The sequence below is a fragment of the Nematolebias whitei genome, chromosome 13, assembly GCF_014905685.2.
Source record: "Nematolebias whitei isolate Nwh7 chromosome 13, NemWhi1, whole genome shotgun sequence".
NCBI lineage: Eukaryota > Metazoa > Chordata > Actinopteri > Cyprinodontiformes > Rivulidae > Nematolebias > Nematolebias whitei.
Genome location: NC_056510.1, coordinates 26,658,022 through 26,673,023, shown reverse-complemented (window position 1 = coordinate 26,673,023; position 15,002 = coordinate 26,658,022). Strand labels below are relative to the sequence as shown.

Below are 15,002 nucleotides of genomic sequence, written 5' to 3'. Positions count from 1 at the left end.
AGATAGATAGATAGATAGATAGATAGATAGATAGATAGATAGATAGATAGATAGATAGATAGATGTTTGTGTGTGTGTTCAAATAAATACATACAAATACACTGGCACAGAAAGCCCCAGAGACTTTAGGGCCTTAAATACACCTTATATACTCCTCATTATGCCACAAATGTGTGACACACAAGAGGTTGACAGGGTGCTGGAGACAACATGTCATGGTCGACATGCTTCCAGTGGCTTAGGATCAGGTAATAACTGCTAGCAGTTCTAGTTATTATTATTGTGACATACAGCGTTACATATCACCAAATCTTCACATGACCACAATCTGCCATTGTTGGTAAAATTTTACTGAACAGCTGATGCAAGCTTGTAGGTACAAACACATCATCATCATTATTGTCATTCAAACTAATTGTTGTATATGTACACAAAAAATGTGTAAATCATGAATTTTCCTCTTTTAAGTAACCTCACATGTTTCCCTTTTTAAATGTTAATGAAAGGTGAGGAAATGTGTGATATTTGTACCCTTCTGCACAACTGACTGACAGTGGATTTGTATTTTTATTTTTTAAGATTGCCATGACTGAAAATTGTACCACCAAGTGTGAAAAAATAATGAGCTGCTGAGGAAGAGCAAGAGACAAGGCAGATAAATAAATATCACCTGCCTGGAGGAAAGTCAAAAGGAGACTATCACATCTGATCATTAAAGGCTGCTGTCAATCAAGTTATCACAGGGGCTTTACAGAAGAAATCATCAAGAGCTTTACTGAAAAATGTTTATATCTCCACTGTCAGACACATTCATCTGTACTACATTGTGCTTTTGTTGAATCAATAATGGTAACTTTTTCTCCTCATCGGTCTCTTTTCACAAAAATGTGCACTATTTGTGATTCTGTATTAAAAAAGATATTCTATAAATCTTTTTTTTATGTTAAAAAAAACCCTTCAAAAAAATCAACCACATCTGCAGTGACATTAATTTTTTTTTCCTAGCATCAAAATACGCATTATAAATGTGCAAGCTTGGAGGGAATTTGCAGGGGAAATTAATTTATTATTTTATTACACCTAACACCAAGTCTAAACAGACCACATTACAACACCTGTGTTGTCAGAGAAGAGGAAATACAGATGGAAATCACTCACATAAAACTGAGAGGTGTTATAAATTACTGGCCATATGTCCAATCTAAAATTAAAATCATACTGGGATTTGAAACGCCTTAAGAAGGCTAAGATATTTATCTATGAGATATAAAGGAACATGTAAATAAGAAGGATGTACCGTAATTGCCGGTGTAGAAGCAACTACTTTTTTCTCACACATTGTACCACACATTGTATTTTAATCATAATTTTCAAAAGTTATATTTTTATATTTAATTTTGACAGACTTCCTGCCATCTCAGCGCGGACTAACATTTTCCTTTGACAGAGCTGGGCGCTCGTGGCTCCTAACACCTTGCCCCTCTTGGGGGCAGGCGTTTGTGACACAGAGAGAACGCCCTCAGGTAATCAGATGTACAACAACTCTTGCTCATGGTTTCAAATTCCCTACCATAACTCCACCCACTCTGTCATCATGTGACCAGAAGTCTAACCTGAATGACCAACGAGGTACTATAGAGGACCATCCCCCAAGATAGACGTGCATTAATTTTTTCAGATCGTTCCTGTGTTGTTCACATATTTTGCGCTTCATGCACAGACCTGTTCATTTGTTCAGCGATAATGGAAAACGCACGGAGAATTTCTTACGATGCAGCTTTCATGTTAAAAGCTATCGACTGTTGAAGGAGGAAACAGAGCTGCTGCCCGGAAGATTTGCATCAATGTCTCGATGGTCGAGACGCAAAGCGGTAAAGTCTGGTACATGCTTTAGTAAAAATGTTATAATTCTTTTTTTTTTAGATCCTTCTGTGTACGGTAAACATGCGTTTAAATACCGGGATCTCATTTTAAACTCAAATCCGAACACGGAGGCAACAGAAGTGGTTCTTCCCCCTCCCCTTTCTGAGAGCTCAGTGGAGACATCGTCAGATTTATTTTTAAAGCAGTCAATCAAGACTGATACATATTTAAATAAAAGTTAAAAAAAAAATCTTTCTGTGTATAGAAAATATGTGTTTAAATACCAGGATCTCATTTAAGCTCCACACAAAACGGAGGAGACAACAGGAGGGAGAGGCTGTTCCCCCTCCCTCCTCCTCCTCATATGAGCAATGCTGAGGAGAAATAACGTCAATTTTATTTAGAAAGTACATTTAAAAAAAAAAAACAGCAGCTGTTACCAAAAGTGTTTAACAATAAAAATCAACAGTACTAATTTAATGAATATTTACAGTATTTTACCAGTACTATTTGATTAGAGTTCTGGGTAATATTTACTAGTAAATAATTTTTAAATAATTTTGGTTACGTAAATGTTTGGCACTGTTCTGTCCAGTGATTATGCTTAGATAGTTATTGTGTTCATTTTATAGGTTGAACGGTTTTAACCATGAGTCAGACAGCGAAGCTTCACAAAGACTTCTGACGTCAGAGCGTGTTTAAAGCAAGCTATAGTCTGTGAAGCGCCATCCGGTGGCTGATTCTTGTACTACAACAAGAAAGCTGCATGCTGCTGGAGGTGGCTGGGCACAGATCCTGACGATGAATGGTGGATTCCCGCAGATAAATAACTGGAGCGCCTTATTTATGTACAAAATTATGATTTATCTTATATTTAATATGTGCGGCTTAGAGACAGGTGCGTTCTGTAGTCCGAGAAATATTAATACAGTATATTATTTACACCTGGACCTGCCATTCTGTGTTTGTTTGTCTCCTTCCTGTCCTCTCAAACCCAGCCGGCCGAAGCAGATGGCTCGTCCTGAGCCTGGTTCTGCTGGAAGTTTCTTCCTGTTAGTAGTTTATCCTTTCCAGTGTTGCCTTTGTGCTAGCTCAGGATGAGAGACTGTGACGAAGTGAAGATTCAACACAATCTGCTGGCTTCCTTAAATACCTTTTACTAATTGGCTTTTTTATTATTATTATGTATATGAATATTTTTGTACAGTGCCCTGAGACAATTTGTGGGCTGGCTGATGTTCTGCCACTGTGCTGGCAAACCACATCTGCATCGTCAAAGAGTCATCATTCTTTGAGGTATGCAAGCTGAGTGTGTGTGGAGTATAGAGGCCAGATCTGGGCCAGACAGATAATGCCATGTGTGTGACATTAGCCTGACATATGTTGCCAGTGTTGAAACTGTTCCTGGCCAGCACCAGCTATTCTGGTCCTGGCTGATGCATGGACCACCTCTGGAAAACCACATCTGGGCAACCAAAAGGCCATCATCTTTGCTCTATATGAGCCGAGTGTTAGTGCTTTGTGTGGGCCAGAACTGTGCCAGGCCAATTTTGCCATTTCAGTTTGCGTTTTATTTTCTTTATCTTTGTACATCGTTTTTAATTAAAGACAAGAAGTTGTGTAATATACTTGGTTATAGTTTCTAACTAAAAACAGTATAAAAGTCAAAGTGGAGAAAACTTTATTAATTAGACACAAAAATTAAAAAAAATTAAATAAACTACCTGTTTCATGTAGGCATAACACATGGTCTCTGCCACACGTTTCCCCTCATCGTAGCACGCTCGAGGACCAATTGGGTTCACGTGTCCCCAGTAGTCCTCATTTTGAGGATGTACCTCTGGATCTGAAAAAACAAAAAATTAAGATAGTTATTGTGGCTTTCAAGTTTGTTCTACAAAAAGAATGCAATACAAATATGCAAGTTTGCTTATCTTGTTTATTCCCCCACACACACACCCACACACACACAAATCAGTTGGTATTCAAAGTATTGGGAGATGAGTTAAAAAATGTCTCATGAGGTGCATTATATAACTGTGTTAACATGGGACTGTTGTCTTAGCATACTCATAAACACAGTAATCTGATATTTTAAAATTCTTTACCCAAATATAAGTAAACTGTGCTGCTGAAGAGTAAGGTACTCAAAAATAATAATAATTTGATCAGTATGCAGCTGTTTATGCATCTCTGACAACAATGACACAAAAACAGCATCACATAATAAAATAAGTGGCATTTTAATTTCACAGAAAAGTAAATACCATTGACTGTTTAAACATGAATCAGCAATAATTAAGTATGTGCATGTAATCATGCCTTAAACAGCACCAGTAACTGTTTACCACATCATTTAGTTAATAAATCTATATATTCAGTATTCATCTGTACACTGGCTGGCATTTAGGCAGTATTGATTTTAATGTGGTGTTTCTTTAAATAAATAAATAAATAAATAAATAAATAAATAAAAAATAATAATAATAGTACCAAATTAATGGAAATGTTATAAATAAGTTAAAAAAAAGATGATCTTATCTGCTTATTTATTCAGTCACCATCTGTCAATCTACACAAGTTATAAAAGTCCATTAACTGAACTGTTATCACCTTCAGAAAAAAAAAGTTGCCAAATTTATCTACCTGCCTAAAAAAACAACTGACAGTTAACGTTATAGTTTCCCTGCTTGTCTAGCTAACATTAGCTGTGAAAATGGGACAATCATGAAGAATTGAGTCAGCCAGCTCTTTGATGCAATGTGGCTGTGGACAGGGCTGCCAACTTTCACTTATTAAATAGGAGACTCCATTTAGCCTTTTCACATGCTGTCACACCACAGGTCCATTTTTTAAAGCAAAACTGGTAATGGTGTGGCCTGAACAGAGACAGGGTGTAGACAGAAAGAAAGTGGAGAGCAGCATTGGACCATTAGGTTACAGGCTCTGTGTCAGAAGCTTCATCTTCTGACTTCTTCATTAAAGATTCTTGGTTTAAAAGAATATTGGACAAAGCCATATAGTTTTAGGCTGAATTTTGACTTGTACTTTATAGAAATTTATTGTCCAAGTTTCACTTTAAACATCACATTTCGTCTCTTGGCGGCTTTTTGACCACAAAATATTGTCTGTAAAAATATTTCTAAATATGATCATAAAAATACACTTAAGGTTAAATCCCAAATATAGCCCACTGGCAAGTGTTATATATTCTACTTCACCACTTGCTCTTGCTGAGATCAGACGCTTCTCCCCTCCCTCTCCGCTTTGCTGCTCTGTCTGTCTGTGAAACTGCTTCTCAGCCTCTCTTGAATATCTTCCGAACCATAATTATGGACTTGTTTTGATCAGATGGTCCCTCAACTCAATTTACAACATTTCTTCGAAGAGAAGACAGGTTTTAGGCAAGTTGATTTGCCCTGTTGGCACGCATGCAGCTGGATATCTCATCGACTTGAAGACTTGATTTTTTTTTCCATTTACCCTTTATTTATACAGGTAGTCTCATTGAGCCACGAGAACTCATTTTCAAGCGACACCTGTTTAGGGAGCAGATGGGTGGTTAAGGGCCTTGCTCATGGGCCCCGAGTGGGGCGAACGAGGGTAGGGGCAAATGTGGGTGTTCACCTACCCCACCCACATTTTTGATGTTGTCGGTACCGGGGCGTGAACCGGCGATCTTCCGATCACAGGCCCACCTCTCTAACCTCTGCGCCTCCACTCCGCCAAGATATGATAGAGATATGTCTATCTCTGCTGCCATTTTGTGGATTTTAAGGACGCATATTTAATTGGATTTACAATAACTGGTTCCTGCTTTTTGGATTCAGCTGGTTGCTGGTTTTATCTACAATCAAGGAAGTAGTCAGCAGCAAATTTGGACATGATCATGCTGCTTGCCTTTATGATGGCTTAGTTCGTGCCTCGAGAACCCAGACTCAAATGCTTTGGGCAGAATGGATCAGATCTCGGGGATTTTACTCAGTCACGTTCCATCGGTATGGCCATGTAATTTGGACATTTCGGAACAGAGTGGGCCAACACAGACTCAAGGTAGATGTTCTGTTTGTCCCCAAAACAACTGTGTGTTTGTCTGAATTTGGCTTCCATGGCTGGCCTTGAAGGCCATCTTATCTGAATTCATCTGGAGAACATGTGATCTGACGCTCACCACCCCCTCCCTGAGGAATTTCCAACTGATAACCAGATGAAACCAGCTGAATAAACATCGTCTCATCATTTCAGGACTCTTGGATTCTCATAGTCGTTATCCTTGGCCATTCCTCGACATACCTCGAGAATGTTTACGGATCTCACCGAAGGACACTGGCTGATTATTACATCCTTATCAGAACTCTTACAGTGACCTTGAGAGCGTCTATGGACATGCTCACCGCTCTCGTCATCTCCCCCCTCTGCAGAATGTCTATGTCACTATGTGCTTGTTTGTGTGAGGTGTTTTTTAATAGAGTTTTTCTTCTCAGGCAAGAAGAAAAAGTTTGATAGGAATTTTTTTTTCCTCCAATTCCTACGTGTCCAGTTTCACTACTTTTTGTCTGTCTAAACAGATCTCACTTGTAAATGAGCCTTCTAGGCTCAATGTGACTTATCTGTCTAAATAAAGGTTGAATGAATGAATATATGAAAATTGTGATTGTGGCTTTTTGTATTAGGTTCAAACTTTGAAAAAAAAAATGCAGTTATCTGCATAAAAACACCATCCACATATTTCTGCAGAAAGTTATCATGGCAGACTAAATGCCATGATCGTTGATGTCTGTGAAAGTTGTCGCAGATGTTTAAAATGTCAAAGAATTAAAGTAGGAATAAAGACCCAGGTGCCTTAACTTTAGAATGGATTTGATGCAGCTGTCTGAACTCTTATACTGAACGCTGTTGGCTTGGTTAATCTGAATAAATTTTTGTTTGTGCAGTATGTATACCAGCACATTCCTCCAACATCCTGTTTATAAAGTTAGTAGAAAAAGACAAGCACCAGTTCAGAGTATGTGAAACACTTAAACCAGATTTCCTACTTCCACATAAACTGGGACACTTCCTCAAAAAGCAAATAAGGCATTAATTGTTGCAGATTCCTTCATGAAAACAGACACCATCAATATGCCCTTACACAGCCTCTATACACATTTTTTAGTTAACCCAGTGCCATGCATACCTTTTATTGCAATTTAATCATATGATGGTTGTTGTGACAATAAAATACTTAGATATTTGAGTTTCTTTGCTACCTCATACTTTTTTGTCAACAACCTTTTAGTGAAAAGTGTTTGAAGAGCGAACTAACTCTTATTACCCCTTCGCCCACTCCCTACATAAAAGAACTGGGACACCCTTACCTCTAAGCATGATATGCAAATCATAAAGGCAACGGGGAACAAGGTAAAATGGGATTTAGCCTTTTAAACATATTGAGGAAAAATCCTTACCTCCATAAACCTCTGAAGTAGAGGCCAGTAGAAGTCTTGCTCCCACACGTTTCGCCAGTCCTAAGAAACAACAGGGTGAAACTAGTTCACTTTATGCAAAACACTAATCGAAGGCCTGATCTGATTTGCAGCCAAAAATAAAAAATAAACCTAACTGCATTTGTGTTTTATTGTGAAGTAGTTTATTGTAAAAGAAAACAGAAAAAAATCATTACCATCAAAAAGGTGTGGTCAAGGCAGCACACTGAACCCCTTTGTGTGGCAACAGTCCTCAGCATACTCTGAGGCAAACATTAATTTTATTCTGAAGTTTATACAAATAGTCAACAACTTTGGTAAAACCTTTAGCTGAACCTAAACATCTATTTTTGACTGTGGGAAGTCCACAGCATTTAGGCAGCCTTCTTTGGGTCATTGGGGTCTCTTAAAGTTTTGTTAATGAGCATCAGGCTAACGGGACGGATCTATTCAATTCAATTCAGTTTATTTAAATAGTGCCAAGTCACAACATAAGTCATCTCAGGGCACTTAACATAAACGATCATATATAAAATAATAATTTGACATTATTTATCTGAGGAGCAGACTGCTTTGAATTTAACTCCATCACAGAACTCTCATCTTGAGAGAGCACGAAGGCGACAGTGGAAAGGAAAAACTCCCTCATGAGGAAGAAACCTTTAGCAGAACCAGGCTCAGGACAAGCGGTCATCTGCTTTGACCAGCTGGGTTTAGTAGGAACAGATACACAATGGCAGATCAAAAATTAAATGTTAAGATAGAAATAGTATCAAATGAAAACTATTCAATTTTAACAGTTAATTTAAGAAAATAAGGTCAATTTGTTCTCTAATAGTCTAAGCCTATAGCAGCATAACAAGCCAACCCTAACTATAGGATTTATCAAAAAGGAAAGTCTTAAGTCCAGTCTTAAAACTGGACAATGTGTCAGCCTCATGGACAGAAACTGGAAGTTGGTTCCACAAGAGAGGAGATGACTAGGGATGTTTGGCAAATTATATTATTCATTCCTGTTTCAGTTATATGCAAACTTTCTCTAAACTGTGCATTTTGTTGTTCTCAAATGAACACCCTGTTGTCCTGTTGCTGTTTGTAAGAGTTCAGCTCCTGATGGAAAACATTTTTTAATGTAACCAACAAAGTCCATGCTCAATAATCCAGGTATATAATCCAACAATTTTCAGACAGGTCATCTGGACAGGTTTTATTTTTTTTTTCAGCACAAAAAAAAAAAACCCTGTCCAGATGACCTGTCTGAAAATTGTTGGATTGTATACCTGGATTATTGAGCATGGACTTTGTTGGTTTTGAACCAGTTTGACATGACTGTCAACCAGGGGGAGGGCCGGCACCAGAGGAGGGGGCATACCAAAGAGACCATCTTAGCACCAACATAACTGGTTTGTTCCACTTTGGATTAAGCTGCTGGGGGAAGAATCAGTTTTGTGTTGTGTGTTTCCTTGACTGATGAAGCCTTCTGGATGTAAAGTGAAACATTTCAGCACAACAACAAAAAAAAAAAAACTGTCCGGATGACCTGACTGACAAATGTTGGCTTTTTTAAATGCACTTTATTTAGTTTCCTTGCTTCTCTGACCTGAGTATATCGTTTTGGATGACAAGCAGTTGCATCAGAATATTACAGAGTATTAGGTGTACAGTGATCGAGTGTTTGGTTAATAAATGAGAACTAATTTTGTTTCAGTAAATGTTCTTTTCTGTCTTTGCTCTGCATCTTGTGGTATGAGGGCCAAGCTTGGGTCAGTTCCCAGTTAAAATGCCTCTCTTGTGTTATTGTGTTTCTTTTCATTCTTCTCAAACTTTGTGTGGATGTTAGAAGCTCGACAATGTAGGATTAAGATGACCCTCACCTTGTACTCCAGCAGGTGGTGAGAATCATATTAAATATTGATCCAGGTGTGGTTTTAATACTTTGATGCTCAGGCGTCTGCTGTGTTCAGTGTGGACCTAACATTACAAGACAGCCAGACACTCAAGTATTCGTTACTTTAAAAAAAAAATTTAATTCTCTAAAATTATCTTCAATGATAAAACTTTTTAACAGTAACTCCTTAACTTGTGAGGACCACCACAGATAAAGCCCAATTTCCAATCAATAATTGGAACCATGGCTGAAGCACAGAAATGATCAGAAAAATAACGTGAAAAATAAAAACTGTCCCCCCCCCCCCCCCCTCCATTTCAGTATTAAAAAAAGGCTTATAAAAATAATAGGAAACTCTGACAATTGTCTGTATTATTGAGAAATCTAAAGCTTTAATTTCTGATCGCATTCAAAATGTTTGGACTTTCATTTTAAAAATAACGTCGTTTCTGGAGACTGCAAAAAGAAAAATGTTAAACTTTTGATAAGGTACAAAACTGAACCCTTTTCTTCTTTTGACTGAATGTTTTGACCGACACTGTTTTACTTGGTAAAAAAAAAGTAGAAAAAAACCCTGTACATTGCTTTCATTGAAAAATTGAATAAAAATAAAAATCACAAATTAGGGACAAGTTTAGTACACTTACATTAAAATTAGTTTTATGAACTAGAGTCAAACACAGTTACTTACCGAGCATGTTAAGAGTGCCAATTGTGTTAGTCTTCAGGGTTTTGATGGGATTGTACATGTAGTTGGGAGGAGAAGCTGGAGACGCCAGGTGATAGATCTGATCCACTGCAGAAAAACAAGAAAACATCTCACCTTGAAGCACAGACCCGTTGCAAGTGAAAAGATTTATTTATTTTATGGTATTGCGTGATTGGCGATGAAATAAAAAGTTGCTCGCAAACAGCGCCAGAGAATATTTAGAATCGGAATGAAAGAAACGAATCTGGAAAAATTCAAGCTGTGAAAGAAGTTTGTCAATAATAATATAAATCCATGTCAATAACCATAAAATATGCTATCTAGTTGATTATAAAGATTAATTTAATAACGTTCACATGAACTGCTATGAAGTTTTCATGGATGGAGTAATTGAAGATGACAGCAGTTCTGTTTGTTCCCCTGCTCTGACTGTCAGATTTAAACTCAGAGATATTATTTAACCTTTGCACAGAATCCCACTTCAAAAGAGCTGAACTATTGCTTTAAGAGAGTCACGTTTATAACCTAAACATACCTTTATATCACATTTGTGGAGTATGTTCAAAGAAATAGCAAATAATAATAAAATCTAATACATGAAGAACACCATATGTGGTCTGCTTATGCCTAAACATAAAGGTCAGTTGATTTATTACTAACCTTTCTTGTATTTTTAACATTTTATTAGAAAGCATTTTTATCTATTTCAAGACCTTTACCTTGTTTTAAGAATTATGTTTATTTTCTGAAGCAAGCAGCCTCATAATTGAACCTTTTGGATGTGTTCTTCATTTTAAATTGCATATAACATTTTCTCTTTCAGCAATTTGTAAAATCAGACTTTAATACTTTTCAGACTGCTTAAAAGCAGCACACATTTCTTCGCATTTAAGTAAATTAAAAAAAGTAAAGAGACAAAAAGAAAGTGCAAAGTTAGACAAAGTTACCAAAAACATTCCTGACGGGGAAAATAAATAAATAAATCAGCAAAGATGTTTTATATAAATTATACATGTTTGAGTGATTTTATTCCATATAAAACAGTGATTGATGCTTTTCATGTATATTATTATTCTGAGGTGGTTGTACAAGGCCTTCTTACCTTAAACTAAACTGAAGTCTGTAAAACAGCTCAAGGTGCACACATCTAATGATGCATTCACACAAAGACACCATCAATTCATCCTGATGGACTCTCCTGCACACTTCACAGCCTGCTTTGTGTTACCCATCCCTGTAATCCTTGCTGACATTGCTGTTTATACACGAGTTCGTCAACTCCACATTCACACATCCACGTAGTCACCACCAGAGCACAGGGATGTGTTTGCAGGTGGTTTAGCAGACAAAACAAAAGAAATGCACCGCCTGGAATGGCTAAGGAAACTCGTGCTATCTCAAGAGCCCACTGGGAAATTAAACTGTGATTTGTCCATAGTGTAAAAAAAAAGAGCTAAGAATGTCAGGCAAAGATAAACATAGATGTGCACACACTCTAATCTCAACGTATTGGCTCTAAGCTAAACCAAACTCTCTTTCTATATTTATTTTGGGCAACTTTATAGCTTCAGTACTGTAGATCAGTCTGACTTCGAGATTTCATGTTGTGAAAGTCTGCTGCCTGACCAAAACATATCCATCGCTTTTCTTTAACTTTTCAGAAAGTTGGTTGACGTGATGCTTGACGTGATCCTTCATGCGTCTATTTATCACATTCATAAGATAAACAGATGGACCTGGGTAGAAGGATGGGCCCAGGTAAAAAATGTCAGATGTTTGAAAGTCCATTACCTTCAATGTAAAGAGGCTCCACCACATCATGATTAATGAGTTCAAAGTTTTCGTGGCCAATCCAGTGCTCCACGTTTCTTTTCCTCCCTGTGAAGAAGTTGTCGACCACGGTCACCTCGTGACCATCCATCATCAGTTTGTCAGTCAGATGGGAGCCCACAAAGCCAGCGCCGCCGGTAATCTAGTGGAGAAATATGCATGTATCTTAACATACGGGACAGAAAATTTGGCACTAAACATTGCCAACAACACAATATACGAGCAGGTCCTCAGTATCATGAAAGGACAATTACAAGTATTAAAGAAATGGTGAGACAAACATAAATTATCACTAAATTATGATAAAACAAAATTAATATTTAGTAACAAGAAAATAAAAAATAATGTCAAACTCATGATAAACAGTATCGAAATAGAGCGAGTGTATGAATTCAGATTTTTTGGGGTGATACTTGATTATAAATTGCAATGGAAAGCTCATATTGATAAATGTAAAAGCTAAAAGGTCAAAAACTATTGCAATACTGAATAAAATAAAACATCTCCTCACTTTACATGTCATACTGTTGTTTCATAATTCCATGAATTATTGTGTTGAGATCTGGGGAAACTCGTATAAAACCAACACAACCAGTCTACATGCTCCAGAAGAATCTGAATTATAACTGTGTCTGATGACTTTCAACCAACTAATGACTTATTTCTTACATTGCATATTTTAAAAGGTTATGACTTAGTAGAACTCAAAACAGCATCGATTATGTACAAAGCCTATAATAAACTCCTTCCAAGGTGTATACAAAAGTGGTTCAAAATTAAAGAGAAAAACTATGATTCAAGAGAGAAAGATTTGTTTAAAAAAACAAAGGTTAGGACAAATATTAAAAACAACTGTACTTAAGTTAGAGGGATTCAGGTGTGGAATAGTTGTTGTAAGGAGCTACAACTGTGTTTTACACTCTTTAAATTTAAAACATGTATACAAATCATTTACTAAACAAATATAATAAGGTTTGATTGTTTTTTTTTTCTCTTTTATTTTATTTATTTGTTTATTTTACCCTTTATTTATCCAGGTAGTCTCATTGAGCCACGAGAACTCATTTTCAAGAGAGACCTGTTTAGGGAGCAGATGGGGGGTTAAGGGCCTTGCTCATGGACCAAGAGTGGGGCGAATGAGGGTGGGGGCAAGTGTGGGTGCTTCACCTACCCCACCCACATTTTTGATGTTGTCGGTACCGGGGCATGAACCAGCGATCTTCGGATCACAGGCCCACCTCTCTAACCTCTGCGCCACCACTCCCGGAATTCCTTGATATGTTTTAGAAAATGATACAGGAAAATATTCTGCTGCTTTGATTTTGATGTATAGCAAAGTGAAGGTATTATAAGCTTGTGCTTCTACCTACACTTTCTTTTCGGTCTACACTTTGTGTTTTTGTGTTCCTAATTTTTTTTAAGAAACTGATCTGGTTCAGAATTTGGATGTAAATTTAGGGACAGGACTGGATAAGCCATTGCTTCTTCCTGCTCCCTTTTCAAACATTTTTGTTTTGTTTCCAGAATATTTTGGTGGAAATATTTACGTTTTTATTTGTTGACACTTTTGTTGAAATTCTTAACTGTTCGAAATGAAATAAAGAATTATTATTATATGAGCAATTCTACTAAAAACATGGAGGTGCCAACACAAAAATGGGGACTACTGGAGTGGAGACTTCTGTACTTTCCAGTCTATAAGACACTAGTTTTTTCACAGGCTTAAACAATGCTGCGACTAATTATTATTATTTTTTTTTTTTTGACAGGCTAAAGTGCTTCCTGCCACCAAAAACATTTATCTTTGTCACACCTGGGCGCTCACATATGCCCAATACACGTCTCTCTTGGGGGGTGGGTCCTCGTGGCTCAATGAGACTGTGTAAATAAAGTTAAGAAAAAAATCTGGCCAATGAAATTAACGAACAGGTCACATACGAACCAATGAAACACGGAGGGGAGGAGCATTGGGGGGGACCCCTTCCCATGAGGGGGGATTCCCCTGCATGCTCAGTGCATGTGAGGGGGGACTCACATGCTCACAGAGAAACTTTTGCTCATTGGAGCAGGAGGACAGCTTGTCAGGAGGAAGATGAAGTTAGTGATCAATTCAATTCAATTCAGTTTATTTATACAGGTCCTTCTCAAAAAATTAGCATATTGTGATAAAGGTCATTATTTTCCATAATGTAATGATAAAAATGAAACTTTAATATATTTCAGATTCATTGCACACCAACTGAAATATTTCAGGTCTTTAATTGTTTTAATACTGATGATTATGGCATACAGCTCATGAAAACCCAAAATGCCTGTCCCAAAAAATTAGCATATCATGAAAAGGTTCTCTAAACAAGCTATTAACCTAACCATCTGAATCAACGACGTAACTCTAAACACCTGCAAAAGATTCCCGAGGCTTTTAAAAACTCCCAGCCTTGTTCATTACTCAAAACCACAATCATGGGTAAGACTGCCGACCTGACTGCTGTCCAGAAGGCCATCATTGACACCCTCAAGCAAGAGGGTAAGACACAGAAAGAAATTGCTGAATGAATAGGCTGTTCCCAGAGTGCTGTATCAAGGCACCTCAGTGGGAAGTCTGTGGGAAGGGAAAAGTGTGGCAGAAAACGCTGCACAACGAGAAGAGGTGACCGGACCCTGAGGAGGATTGTGGAGAAGGGCCGATTCCAGACCTTGGGGGACCTGCGGAAGCAGTGGACTGAGTCTCGAGTAGAAACATCCAGAGCCACCGTGCACAGGCGTGTGCAGGAAATGGGCTACAGGTGCCGCATTCCCCAGGTCAAGCCACTTTTGAACAAGAGACTGCGTCAGAAGCATCTCGCCTGGGACTGCTGCTGAGTGGTCCAAAGTTATGTTCTCTGATTACAGTAAATTTTGCATTTCCTTTGGAAATCAAGGTCCCAGAGTCTGGAGGAAGAGAGGAGACACAGAATTCACATTGCTTGAGGTCCAGTGTCAAGTTTCCACTGTCACTGGGGTGCCATGTCAGCTGCTGGTGTTGGTCCACTGTGTTTTATCAAGGGCAGGGTCAATGCAGCTAGCTATCAGGAGATTTTGGAGCACTTCATGCTTCCATCTGCTGAAAAGCTTTATGGAGATGAAAATTTAATTTTTCAGCACGACCTGGCACCTGCTCACAGTGCCAAAACCACTGGTAAATGGTTTACTGACCATGGTATTACTGTGCTCAATTGGCCTGCCAACTCTCCTGACCTGAACCCCA

At 37.9% G+C, this 15,002-nt stretch overlaps 1 protein-coding gene across 1 annotated transcript in view; it reads right to left on the bottom strand.

The window, feature by feature from the left end:
* uxs1 (UDP-glucuronate decarboxylase 1) overlaps window positions 1–15,002 on the bottom strand; it is a gene marked incomplete in the record, with an annotated part of 59,246 nt that overhangs the window by 18,020 nt on the left and 26,224 nt on the right. The window contains 4 exon segments of the mRNA XM_037686535.1: window positions 3,588–3,709; window positions 7,311–7,370; window positions 9,908–10,012; window positions 11,717–11,897. Of these exon segments, the coding sequence (XP_037542463.1) occupies window positions 3,588–3,709; window positions 7,311–7,370; window positions 9,908–10,012; window positions 11,717–11,897 (468 nt within the window).